This window comes from Solenopsis invicta, chromosome 12 (genome assembly GCF_016802725.1).
Source record: "Solenopsis invicta isolate M01_SB chromosome 12, UNIL_Sinv_3.0, whole genome shotgun sequence".
Classification (NCBI taxonomy): domain Eukaryota; kingdom Metazoa; phylum Arthropoda; class Insecta; order Hymenoptera; family Formicidae; genus Solenopsis; species Solenopsis invicta.
The window spans coordinates 5,138,175-5,152,774 of NC_052675.1; the positions used below are offsets into that span (position 1 = coordinate 5,138,175).

The 14,600-nt window shown below is 31.4% G+C and overlaps 2 protein-coding genes and 1 long non-coding RNA gene across 4 annotated transcripts in view; 1 reads left to right on the forward strand and 2 right to left on the reverse strand.

The window, feature by feature from the left end:
• Window positions 1–14,600, forward strand: part of LOC105199864 (UDP-glycosyltransferase UGT5) — a 187,387-nt gene that overhangs the window by 136,284 nt on the left and 36,503 nt on the right. The window lies entirely within an intron of this gene.
• LOC113004924 lies at window positions 3,791–8,697 on the reverse strand. Its single transcript, XR_003269299.2, has 2 exons — window positions 8,407–8,697; window positions 3,791–8,326 (listed from the first exon to the last, which is right to left on the reverse strand). It is a non-coding gene; the product is annotated as an uncharacterized LOC113004924 (long non-coding RNA).
• On the reverse strand, window positions 11,324–12,861 carry LOC105199863. The gene is made up of 2 exons (XM_011167135.3): window positions 12,719–12,861; window positions 11,324–12,581 (listed from the first exon to the last, which is right to left on the reverse strand). Exons 1-2 carry the CDS (start codon window positions 12,728–12,730, stop codon window positions 12,120–12,122), a joined length of 474 nt encoding a protein of 157 aa, XP_011165437.1. The 5' UTR covers window positions 12,731–12,861; the 3' UTR covers window positions 11,324–12,119.

Here is a 14,600-nt window from a genome sequence, read left to right on the forward strand (position 1 = left end):
AATTTATATTTTTTGATATTTTCTTACGATTTTATCTCATATTGCATTTTAACATGTGACGTTAGTATTAAATGATAGTAATTCCTTTATGCATGTATTTCTGGTATAAAATTTAATAGGCTATAAAGTAAGAATGTTATTTTCTAGCTTTGTAAAGTGTTTGGAAAGTTTTACTTATATCAATTTGATTAAGCGAGAAAGGGCAAGAAGTGTGTAAAAGAAAATAGTGTAACTGTGAGCAGTGAGATTGTGTATGTACATCCTGTCTGGCAATTGACCACAGCCATTCGCAGAGCAATTTTTCACTTCGGACAGCCAATTAGCGACGTGGACAATCGGGTGTCACCCGAATAGACCTATATCTGATAACCTCACCTATGATAACTTTAATATCATTCTATGTTCCGGTTAACAGACGGGTCGAAAAGAAATTTTGTCTGCTAAAGGAAATAAATCGGCAGATCAATACAATCAAGATAAAGTGTACAAGTCGATAAAAAACATTGATCCTATGACCGTGTACGTGGATCTGAGGCGTTTGATACAATGGATTTATCCCGTATTGTGCATCAAACACATAGATTTGTTTTTGTTGTTTATCGAACGTTAAACGAGAACAAATGCTCTGTGCGTTGGATGCGCAAATTCGGAACATACTCAATGTATCTTATTAAAGTTAGGTTATGTTACAGAAACATTAATTATTATAAAATAAAAAACAATATAATAAAGACTCTATATCACCTGATAGAAGATACACTTGGTAAATATATAATTTAGGGGATTATCTTTCAATGACCTTGACTTTGACATATTATCAAGGTCATGATTCTGAGGTTGTTCAATAAAAAGGTATTAACAGATAAAGTTACAATGTAAATGTGATCTCTTAGCAAAACGAGGATCATCTGGAGGGTGATAAAAGGAGAACGAAGCAGGAAGGGGGTGGAGTGGACTTTGCTTTGCGTGGAAAGTCAAAAAACTCATATGGAACAGAACGATTATAGACCTCGTTTTGCTCTGTATGTAGAGGGGGATGGGACAGACCTCATTTCGCATTGCAAAGTAATGATATGGAGAATCCCCATTTTCCCATAGGAAGATCAAAATCCTAAAGCAAGAGAGTAACCATTATTAATGTGGGACAGTGTTTTCGAAATCATTGTGAAATCTTTACAAATCCTTATGTAATTATTTTGCATTCAGATGTAATCTTGAAAGCACCAGAAATCGTAATGAAATCATACGTAATCAGAAGAAATTGTTTTGGATGTCTGTGTAGTCATTAGAAGTTATGAGTAATTATAATGGAATTTACAACGAAATCATGTATGATTATCATTAAATCTGATGAAACCAGGGCAGGTTTTTGACATTTGTCAACGAATTTTCACTTGAAATCACTACACTATGCTACTATATACGTATCTAAAAAAAGTCATCAAAAATTTTGATATCCTTTCTTTTAGAATAATGTTTTATCAGCCATAATGAATTCCAATGAAGTCGTGAAGTCAACATCCTAAGATAAATTGCAAATAAAATTATTTATATTCAGATAAAATCATATAAAAACAAATAAAATTATAATCTGTGGGACAATATTTTAGCTAGTGACTACACCTTCGCCCAAAAGGTACATAACCCTTATCCAATTCAAATTTTGTCTCAAATTGATCACTTTTTAATTGACCACATTTCAAATTACCACTTTGAATTGGAAATGTGGTCAATTTTAGTCTGAATTAACTGGAATTTATGTATCCAAATTATTAATACATAGCATAAAGGCGCAAGTTTTTAAATCTTATTGATCTTACAGTAAGGTCAGTATATACAGGGTAAAGTCAGTATATACGCCGTAAAGCTATCGAAAATTTAATTTATCAAGTATTATTTACTATGTTTAAAGAAAATAAATTATACCAATGAAAACTTCAAACTGTTTACTGTTATAAAAAAAATTTTTAATATAAAATATTTCTTTTCTTATACTTGAAAAAGAAACCTAAAAAAACCTTTGCATTTTTGTCATGTAAAAAAGTGCCGGGATTTACGACTACTCATGTGTAAGACAAACGGCGCATCGATAATTTACAAATAACATTTACAAACATGATATAAAATAACATAATGACTTACAAAATGGGTTTACAAAGTTTATTAAGGAAAAAGAACAGCAAATATGTATACAAAGTAATAATAATGCAATATTGAAGAAATTAATATGCACAGACATCAACAGAGTGCAAATATGTGCGCATTGTGTTCTCAACATAGTGCTCAACATAAAGTATTTTCCAATCACGCAGTGTCTATATTACGGCATAAATCCTGCTCGCTGAAAAGGCCGTAAATCCTAAACAAATGGAATATACAGGATATCAAACTAAATAAAGAATACAAGAGCTATGCACTTGTATCTTGCTTGTATTCCATCCTTTACTATAGCTCTACAATTACATATCATGAAATAATTATTATGCCTTTTACGTTTCCTACAGTAATCATTTTACGTAGATGGTAATACATGATCGCGCTACTTCTATATGAAAAAATTAATTCAATTCACAATATTTTCGTTAATATTAACAATAAAGAACTGTAATTACAATACAATACAATACTAGCATAAAGACACATAATAAAATAGTTGTGAGCAAACTATCTTTATTCCTTCTATTTTTTCTGACTGCAGCGGCGTACATTCTTCCCCGGCGTAAATACCGACTTTACCCTATATTTTCTGCATAATTTTTATATTTATCGTTAGATGCTACTTACATTTTTCATATTTTTTAATACTACTCTAAAATTTATTAATACAATTTACAATTTTGGTAAGTTAATATATTTTTTACTAAATTAAATTAAACTTATAAAATTAATTCAGTTACTTTAAAAGTTATATACATAAACAAAAACTAAATAAAAATTTCGATAAGATTAAATAAGCTTAGGTTAAAGTTAATTTTGAAAATTATTGTATTTACAATAAATTAGAAATTTGTAATTTCTTAAAGTTAAAAATTCCTCCGAACTATTACAATATAGATCTCATCAAACAAGTTTAATATTTTACATGTAAATTAAATTTATATGAAATAACAAGGTAATATTGTTTTTTTATGTAGAAATGTTTTTTTTGTTTTAATTTTTTTTACCAAAATACATTGTGAATTTAGAAAAGAATCAATAAATTAAAATTAATGTGTTTCAAAAATAATTAGTTAAAGTAAAAAATAAAATCATTAAAAATTAATTAAGTTAAAAGTTGTTAACTTTTTAACAAGTTACTATCCAACAATAAAATTTACCAATAAAATTAAAAATTTTTTTACACTTTTTTCTACTTTATAAGTAAGAGGTTAGAATACATAACTGAAAAAATACTGTTTGTTTTAATGTAAACAAAACATTATTAAATAATATTATTAAGCTATTGATATTTTAGTAACAAGAACAATTAACTTGAATAGCACTTAGATGAAAATTTATTAACATTTGCACTTCAGGATTAAATTAGATAATTGTATGAAAAAAGGTAAAACAATAAGAAGATTATTATAAGTTATATTGTAGAAAATTATCAGACTATTTTATAATATCAAACATATGTATTAATCACTGACAGACTTTATTAATTTTTTGTCATTATGTTTCAAGTCTGACAAATATGCGGCGCGCAGTTTGAGTTGAAAATTGTAAAAATTAAAAATTATTATTTGACACCAAGAACCGTTGTGATTGACATAGACTTTCTATTCTTGTGTGTGTTTGTGTGTGTGTGTGTGTGTGTATTTTAATTTCATCAGTCCGATATAAGTTATTGTTTAATTTTTTAAGTACTTGAGATGTCAGTGCGCTTATAAAATCTTTTCAAAGATTGCTGGTACGATGCTTGTCAGGTACTGAATCTATAAAGTTTCATGCATTCTCTTTTTAGAAGTGAAATCTGCGCGACTTTCTCAAGATGACGCCGCGCCGGTCGTTTAAACGCGCGGTAGCGCGGACGGAACGTGTCTGCGACGTTATAAGATATATATTTTCGGATTTTGATCTCGTCCCACATAACACCGCGACTACTGCCGCGTACCACCCTTTTTTCCCTCCCCCCGTGACGAAATTTTCTCTGGCCTGTTCCCTCCTTCGCATTACCCGAGCGACTTATCGAGTTACAAAGACGTATATCGCCGGGAAGCGATTGGATTTTCCCGACCGCCGCCGTCTAGTACCCGACGAAGAAGAAGGCTCCGGGGAACGAGATCGGTTTTATATATATATATATTGTGTGTGTGTGTGTGTGTGTGTGTGTGTGTATTTATGAGTGCGCGAGTGTACCGGGTGTTTGACATATAACGGAATAAGGTCGAACATCAATCAAAACTCGAAATAATATATTCTGTATTACAAGAAAAACTGTATTTCGAATTTTACATCTATATAAGGAAATAGTCTGTATTAATTTCGTGCATTTAGTTTTTGCGAGAATATTTTTTTTTAGTATTCTGTAAATTAATAATATTAATATTTACAAATAGAAAGAATTTTCTTTTGGAATTCATCTTTAAAATAGTGACAGTTGTAAGTCAAAATAAACATTTCGAAGAATTTTACTGTAATTTTAGTAAAATTTGATTAAATGTTAGCAAAACTTAATCAAATAATTTTCAACTTTATGTTATAACATTTTCATAAAATTTGGTGAACTTTGGTTAAAATGTTACTAAATGTTATCAAAATTTTTCGAGTTTATGTCATCCCATAAAGACGGTGGGTAAAATGTAAGAAAAAATATACGTATCTCTGTATAAAATCTGCGTATTAATTATTAAAAAACGTCCTATTCTGGAAAACTCGTTTTTGTAAAATTGTTATTTTAATTCTATTTTACTTTTTTTACCACTTTTATATTAAACCTTTGTATAGATATATTTCAATACGTATTCCTATATAAATTTAAAGATACTTAGAAATATACGAGCTCCAAGGACACCCAGTGTGCATCCTGTTGGCGTACATACACGTAGATCTTGTGTTTCGGCACATGGCATAATTTAGAGCAAAATCGATCTTTATGCATCTGCAATGGTTGCCAAGTGTCCCGCCCAATCTTCCAACTGAAAATACTTATTTGGAGGAGAGCATTGCGAGCACACACCGGCTGTCTCCGGCGAACAAATCGCCGATAAAGATTGTCGCGCCATTGGCAGCGCCTATACACACGGCGGCCGCCAAACCGCGGGTGGTCGAGAGGGCAAAGAAAAAGAAGTAAAGAATACGGATGCAATGGCGCGTTTATCGTGACCGTCGTAACCGGAAGAGCGACCGAGATCGCGGTTATTTAAAGGGCGAGTGAAGAAAAGACTGGAAAAATTTATATCTTAGCACCGACTTTTTTGCCAACAAATCCTTTGACTCTCGCACTTTATTTAACTTCTCCGGCTCCATGCAATTGAGATGCATTTGCGACTGAATTATTACACCGAATAAAGCTCTCGATTAATGGCAGTCCGGCGATAATTGCTCGATCATTTGACCGGATCTGATCCAGTCCGGCGTTATCGCGATTTTGATAAATAGTATAACAATACGCGATCATCGGCGACCGAACGAAATTGTATCGTTGCCAGTTCGTTGGTGACTCGTCGTGCAGTCGCCGTTAATTATGATTGAACGCTAATTAATCGAGATACTACCAGAGCGCATAATTATGAAATTAAATGGATCGAGTTACAACAATTTTCATCGGATCGGTACATTCACCAAGAGAATTATGCGATTATTTTGAGCCTCGGATTACTTGACGTTTATCACCGAAATCACTGATTGTGAGTCAAGGAAAAATTGCTTCGATCGCGACACGAAACAGGCTTTGAAGTTAAGATAAGTTCTCCCCCTTGAGACCACTCATATATCATAGATACATCGACAGAATATTGTCTGCGACCAAATTATTGTACGGTAATACAGACTAGTGCAGTGGGACGGCTTCGCATTGTACCAATGCAGTCGGTGACCGCGAGAAGAGCCTTTTAACCCGACTAATCCGATGGGAAAGACATTCGGTCGATGGTCGGTGTCAAAAGGTTGGTTACTCCGGGAACCAGTTAATCTTTTTCTCAGCCCGTAGGGACGGACGACAGTACGTGACTCACGACGGGACGGGTAAACTTTTATTAAAAATCTAATTGGATCGGACTCGCACCCGGGGGCCACTCCGCCATGTCGCGTGGAAAGAAGAAAGTGTCTGTATCCGGAGTCATCATTCGGTTGCCCATGCTATATAAATTAATCTAAAAATTGGATTTTTATGATAATGATATGATGAAAATACTGATATGATGTGTGTGAAAATTCTGATACAAAAAATTTTTTAGAAATAAGAGTCAGTAAATTTTATTAGTAAAATTAATGAAGTAGAAAACAGCAAATTTACAAAAATGAAAATAATGTTTGCTTTCTTCTTTATATAATCAGATCTTTTTATAAATTTAAAAAAAATATAGACTAAACTAAAAAATATAGTTAGGTTTTTATGAAAATGATATCAAACATAACGGAAAATGCCTAAGAGAAATTAAACTTTTGTTTAATTATTTGTTCAATTTAAGGTATTTTTACATATTAATCTTTTTCTTACATCTATTATCTATTACTTGTGTATGATCATAATAAAGTATTTTCATTTTTTACGATTAAAAATAAAGAAATGAATATATCGGAAAGTGGCATATTACCCAATCATTTTAGTAATATGCTACCAAGTAACATGTTATATACAAAAAAGCGATAATTACAATTTAAAACATTATTTTATTTATTAGAAAAACAGTTTAAATGTTTTTTAAGTTAAAAAATCGAAATTTGAAATTTTAAAATAAAGTCTAAAGTTTCCAAGGAGCTCAATCAGTTTTTTACTTGTATAAATTCGAGACGTTCTTGTCTGAAACGTGTAAAAGTATGGAATGTGTAAGTATGAAACATGTAAAAATATATTTTCACTATTCATTTATATTTAAATATTGTTGTATGTAACAAGTGCTCTAAATTATCCGAAATGCAGTTTTACAGAATCTTAAAAGAATCTACAAGACCTATAATAAATAAGTAAAATAATAAGTAAATAAATAAATGTTTATTCATTCATCAATACGGATGACCTTGTCACAACGGGGTTGTGCGAGAAAATATTAATTTACAGATTCTTAACTTGTGAAGAAAAACAGTACTGGTATTTTACCTCAACAAAAGTAGTAGCACATTTTCCTAAGATTTTATTTTTTGATAATCCTGTATAATACGGTTGTTAGGATAATAAACAAGCGATATGATACTAATTTTTATTTTAAATTACACTAATAAAATAACAAGTTAATCAAGTTAAATATTGTGTAATATTTGAATAATAACTTACACAAAGCACTACGAAAGTACTATGAAACTTATAAAAAGCATGCAATTTCATATATTATGTCATACTTACCTCATAAAAATAATATTATTGCAAAAAAATTAACAACATTTTTGCAAAACATCCAGTGTAAAATACAATTGTAAATAATTCCATGGCATTGACACATAGCGTTCCTAATAGTTTTATTTATCAAAATGAGTGGCATATTCCTTCTACTGTCATATTTCCTTAGTTATTCTCTCTAAAAATCCTTATGTGACATAAGATATTTAAAAAGTAAAAGTAACTTTTTACCAAATTAAACTAAAAAAATAAATGTAAATTATTATCGAATAAAATTAAAAAAGTAAAAAAAATAATGTTTATTGTCCACTTTCTGCAATTAGTTTTTTATTTACTTATGATTCTCATGAACATATGTAGAAAACACATTTGCAGAAATACTGCTACACATTTAGCAATTATAGACTATTATTATAGAAACTAGTATCATAAACATGAATTTGATGGGAACAACGTTTAAGTTTTGGATTTAAAAAAATATATATATAAACAATTGGTAACTGAAATGGTTATATAATAAATCTCAAAAATAAAGCTTAAATTTACAAATAGATACGGACTTTCTTGATCATACTTACATTTCAATTATTGATAAATTATAACTCTTCTTATTTTTATTTTTTGATCTTTCTATGTATATTGTCGGTGTTACGAATCACTCGAAATTTAGCTGCTAATATCATTCTCTTTTTTACGTCTCATTCATCGTTTCATCAGCAATAATTTTTTAATTTGTTATTTTAATCTATACATTTTTTATCGTAATGACTTTGACTATTTTATCCTTTGATGAATTATACTCCAAGGAGTGATACTGTTGGCAGATTTATGATGAACAGCGTCTATCTGTAATTTTGTCCGTTGAGCATTCTTAAGTTTAATATATTACAAACTAATATGTTCTTGAGTTCATCCGACCAACCAACCTGGATGAGTGCAATTTCATTCATGAATCCCATGATGAAGATCGCGGGCCGCCGCATTTTCGCATTCCGCTAATGAATATTATCTATATTGATACCGTTGAGAATAACTTGAAAGTATTATAAGTCGGAACATATCCAGAAGAAAGTGAATATGAAAGTGAATATGAAATTTTCGCAATAAATTTCTTACAGTTTTTTCAGGGTGGAATGGGTATATAAATGCAAATCAGCATCAATTATTATAATAAATTAATTAATTTAATATAAATAGTGATATTACTAATTCTTATTCGACATGCTGTGTTACGACCGAAAATTAATTCGGCGCACATTCTGGTTGAGTTTGGAGAAGTATATAAAATCACACAAATAAATATAAGCACTAAAACCTAGCTGCGACCGAAGAAGGCTTTCTTACTATCATTGTGTTGTTATACTATCCAATAACATATTTGGAATATGAAAGTGTTATTAAAATCTTATGTATCAATTAATTGCTTAATTAAGGGAGAGAGGGGTAAGATAACGACCTTAAGGTTTAACTTTTGCTAATTTCTGTGATAATGTAAAAATAACAAGCTATTTTTTTAGATTTACTAAAACCTTGTTTATCATTAGTACAAATTAGAAGTTGTTAAATAAACTAGAATTATTTTTTAATTTAAATTATTTTGGAATATATCAATTTCGTCATCTTGTCCCCATATGCGGGTAAAATGACTTTTAATACTGAGTAAGGTAAAAAAGAGTCAAATAAAATTAAAAATTACTTTTATGAAAAAAGTAGATTTATTATAATACAATAATCTTATACTATTTTGATATTACAACGTAGTTAAAGAAAAACGTAAATAATACAAAAAATATTTATGTAATCTGCAAAAATAAAATTATTAAAATTGTGATGTACATTACGATACATACTGCGATTAAAATTGCGTTATATATAGTTAGAATGCTGTTAAGACAGGAAAAACTAATGCACAAATGCATTACCTTGCCTATGCACAACTTTCGTCATCTTATCCCCAGTCGCTGTGTTTATTTATTTATGAAATATAAAATATTGCAAAAAAAAAATTGAAAAATATAAATACATTATCATATACATTTTTATACAATACTGTGATCTTATAAAAGAATTGAAAATATTTATTATAGTTAAGTTATTCCTTATAAACAAACACTAAAAAGTTAGGGATAGGTGCTTTTAAAACACATTTCTTATTATAGAAAAGAAGAGGGTATTGTGGCTACTGTCGAAAATATGGCTACTCCTATTATTAGATGACGTATTTTAACAATTGCTTATGGAGTTATTCGTTTAATAGCCTGCCGCTTTTTAGTGATGCTAATATGCCAATACATAATGACTGACAATCGTTATAAGGCATTTTTACTTTTAAGCATTTCTAAATTTTTTCAAAATACACTTTTAACCTTTAATTACATACACTTCCTTATTATTTTTAAACTTGAGTGTATTATCACACGAAAGTACATACACTCGAGTGTTTTTTTGTTACTTAATTTTTCATTCGGCCGTATTCATTTCGAGTTATACAAAGTTAAAACAATAACATGGAATTTTGTTAATATGGTTTTTTAAGTGAAATTTTTATATCAAAATATTTCTTCGATAAATCGAATGTCATTCAAAAGAGCGGTGTTTAGAAACATTAGAGACATTATTTTATGCTTGTTGTTTAATGCTAAATTAAAATTAATTTATAATTAATGTTTAATGTTAATTATAAACAAAGTTATACAATAAAATAAAAATGGGTGCCATATTACCCTCTTCTCCTTTGTTATCTATTCTTATAAACAGATTAAAATCAAACTATCACAGATTATTTGTTGCTATCTAAAGTCTCTAATAAATTATCTAGATCTCAAAAAAGCTGACCAAAAATAGAAAGAGATTTCATATTTAAACGAACAAAAATATATAAATGTTTTTGAGGTCGCTGATAACGAATTTGATATGAAAATTTCAAAATTGAAAATGGCGGATCTAATATGACTGAACACTTTATTAAAAATTGTTCGAAATTTTATATAAATTGGTGTATCAGAGTATTCACAATTATTAATTACAATTATAGGATTACAATTGCAAAATTAAGATCAATATATGTATAGTTGATTTTTATTTCAAAATTTTTCGCAGAGTAACAATTATTATAAAATATATTTAAGAAACAATTATCAAATTTAAAAAAAAAGATTAAAACGGTTAAAAATATTTAAAGAAGATTTATAAAAAAGATTAAAAAGATAAAAAAATTTTTTTAAATTTTAAAGAAGTTAGATTTTAAATTAATCGCAATCACTATCGGAATCATTATCATTAAAATCAAAATCGGAATCAGAATTATCGGTAGTTTCTATAAAATTTTTAGATTCAGTGCAAAATAGAAGTTCTAAGGCCTCCAATGATAACTTTTTACTTTTTTTAGATGCCATTTGTCTTGTGCTCGAAATTAGAGGATCCGAAGATATCAGAAGCCAGTGAAACACATCTGCCATTATGTTTACGCGTGAATTTTTTTGAGAAAATCCTTCACGATATTTTTTTATATTCTTATTTTTGGCTTCTGGGCATCTTCGAATAATTGACCGATTGGCAATACAGCTGATTGAATTATTTGAGCTCCATGTATTAAAACTTGGTGAACTGTCGTGGGCATGTAATACCAAGGAAACTTGGCCACACACATTTCCGCAGTATCAAAACAATATTTTTCAAATTTTTCAATGTTTACATTATATCCACTTGACATGACCTGCAAGATAATGTGGAATCTATTAATGAAATTTTCGTCCAATCTTAAGATTCTAGCAGATATTGACGAATGTTCAAAAAAACGACGAGCCGTATTATCATCGTTGGTGTTGCCGTAGCCTGGTTTTGGACGATCCACAAGAAGACCTAGCTGTGTTTTAAATCCCTTCTGAATTATTTTTTTCCGATTCTCGATTGCATTTTTCTCTTCTGTTGATCGTGCTTGCCATTTTTTACTGTCAAGTTTATATCCAAGGTGCAGCAAATACTCAAAGAAACGGATCCATGCGTGTAAAATTGATAATCCATAACGTAAATTAGAAACGTCAATTTCTTTATGTTTTATTAAATCAAGGTTATTAAATTGTTTTGACGTTGCTCCGCACAAATAACAGCGCATAGATGATTTAGTAGATGTTACCGCGTTACATACTTTGCCATCAATCATAGTAAAAATCATTTCGTAATGTATTATTACTTCTCTTTTGTCCTAAATAATTTCAAAAGGAAGAAGAGACGCAATTTGATCTTCAATATATTTCTTCTCATTTAAAATAGACTCTACATTCTCGTGTAAAAATTGTAGCCTTATAGGTCTACAAAAACGAGATGACGAAGGCGTCGGATTTTTCCATATCACTACTTCCTTTTTAAAATTATCTGTGGAAACCAGTTGCAATGGAACTAACGAAGTAATAAATACATTAGCGTCCGTGCTATTTTCATCAATAAATTTTTGTTTGCACTCGCTTTGCCCATCGTACCCCCATTTTAAAATTAACTTTGCATTTTTTAGAATTTCTGGAAATAATGTTTTTATGGTATCTTTTTGAACCTGTAAAATTCTTTCGGATGTATGATTTAAGAGTGCCTGTACATTGACTTCCGCACGAGTTTCAGTTATCTGAATATCTTTTGGGTAACATCAAACTTTAGCTTCTAAAATTTTTTCGTAAGCGGGATATGTAAGAGCGTTATGTTTTTTCATTGATTTTCTAATAAGTAAGTACTGATGTTTGGATAACTTTCCTTCAATGACATCGGAAAGCGCAGAATCGCCAGACATTGTAGTAATACGAGAAGTTGCAGATAATTTTAATGTTGTTCTGTATTTATCAGCTCGCGTTGATAACGTTGTTGTAATTTCTTTGACAATACTGGCAGCATTAGAGGCTTCAGAAGAACAAAAGCTCATTTCAGTAGCCAACGATAATTCTAATGTGCTTTGTGATTTATGTAAGTCAGTGGCTATTCTTCTCTTGGTTCGATTACTTGCTTCCTCGAACTTCATAGATGATCGACCACGTTTTTTTGACTCCGCGGATTTCGCTGTACTTGTTGTAGCCATACTCGAATCCGCAGGTTTTTCGTTAGTTGTACTAACATGCTGAAGTACATAATCAAATTATTGTAAAAAATTTTTAATCTTACTTTGTTTTTTTGAAAAATTTTAATTAAAAGTGATATATTCCTATATTAATTTTTAATGTCAACAATATTAAGAAAACATTTCGAAATACGTACATTAATAGTCATAGAAGAAGAAAGCCACTGTTCATTATGTGTACGAAAATGTATTGACTTGCTTTAATGTTAATTTGTTACATAAAATGGTAGACGAGGCACACGAATCATCGCATGTATATGACAATCTTCTTAAGAACTCCTGGTAGCACATGTGTGTGTCCACGACGGTGTAGAGAGAGCGAGCTCGAGTTAGGGTCACACGCAGAATTATGCCGGGTAGGGGCGTAGCGCATGCGCTGTCTGTTAGGAGCCCCGATTGCAAGGCTTAGGCCCAATATAGATGACGGGGTGAGGTCCGTGGAGTGGGCCCGTAAAATATCATTTTCTCAAACATATCGCCCCCCTTGAAGGGGTGAAGACTCCTTCAAATGAGGAGACGCGCAATCATAGACTGTTGTCCTGGGCATTTAAATGCCTGTTTTGAAAACAAAAAATTTCATTTGCAATGTGATCCTGAAACAGAATATGTTACATAAATTGTGACAAAACAAGAAAAGAATACTGAATAAAAACAAATGAAGATGATAATTAAAAAAAAGGGTATGGCACGCGAACGTCGCGTTTGCATAAGATGAAAGAATTAATCGTCTTTTTGCAATGGCAAAATGCAAATTTTGGTGATTAGCCTCTTGTAGGTTCCTTTATTGGTTCGCACTGATACCACTCGATTCGTTCCGTCAGTGCCTGGGTAAACCTCCTCTATTCGTCCAATAAGCCATTGCATGGGAGCCGTATCACTTTCTCGTAGCATGACCATGTCACCGACCGTTGGTTGAAGACCTTTGGAGTACTGCCATTTCGTTCGTTGTTGGAGCTGCTGCAAGTACTCATGACTCCACCGTTTCCAAAAATGTTGGTTTATTTGAATGACACGTTGCCAACGTGAGAGTCTATTGATAGGTACGTGAGTTACGTCTTGTTGCGGAAAAGAGGTTAGAGCGTCTCCAACGAGAAAATGACCAGGGGTTAAGTAGGTTAGATCGTTAGGATCATCGGATAAAGGTGTAATAGGACGAGAGTTCATGACAGCCTCGATCTGGGCTAGCACAGTGTACATTTCTTCAAATGTTAATGCGGCGTCGCTAACAATGCGTTTTAGATGTATTTTGGCGGACTTTACTGCCGCTTCCCATATTCCACCAAAATGTGGGGCATGTGGTGGTATAAAGTGCCATTCGATGAAATCTTCTTTTAAAAGTTGATCGACTTTATCTTGATGAGATTTATGATGCAGCATTCGGTAGAGATCCTTTAATGTATTTGATGCTCCTTGGAAGTTTGTTCCATTATCGGAATATATATGCGTTACCTTCCCCCGACGAGCGATAAATCGCTTGAGAGAATTTAGAAAGGCGTCAGTCGTTAAGCTGCTTACCAATTCTATATGGACTGCCTTTGTTGCCAAGCAAATAAATATAGCGATGTATGCTTTCTCGAGTTTAGCTGTACGAAGTCGTCCGGACTTGATGTGTATTGGGCCACAGTAGTCAACACCTGTGAAGGCAAATGGTTTTGATGGTGTTACTCTGTAAGTTGGCAGGTTGCTCATAATTGCTTCAGAATTTCGAGGCGCTGTTTTGAAACACGTTATACATTTTCTGAGAAGTTTTTTCACGTTGCTGCGTGCTGATAAAGGCCAGTATCTCATACGAATGGCTGCTAGAGTAGCTTATGTTCCTGCGTGTAGTTGTTTATAATGTTCATGTCGTATGACGAATTGCGTGAATGGATGGTTGCCTGGTAATAACATTTGATGTTTGGCGTCCATTGCTAATGATGATTTTAGTAGTCGACCGCCTACTCTTATAATACCTTGCGAGTCTAAGAATGGAGATAAATTTGACAATTTGCTCTTTCTGGGAACGCTGCCTTTTGTTTT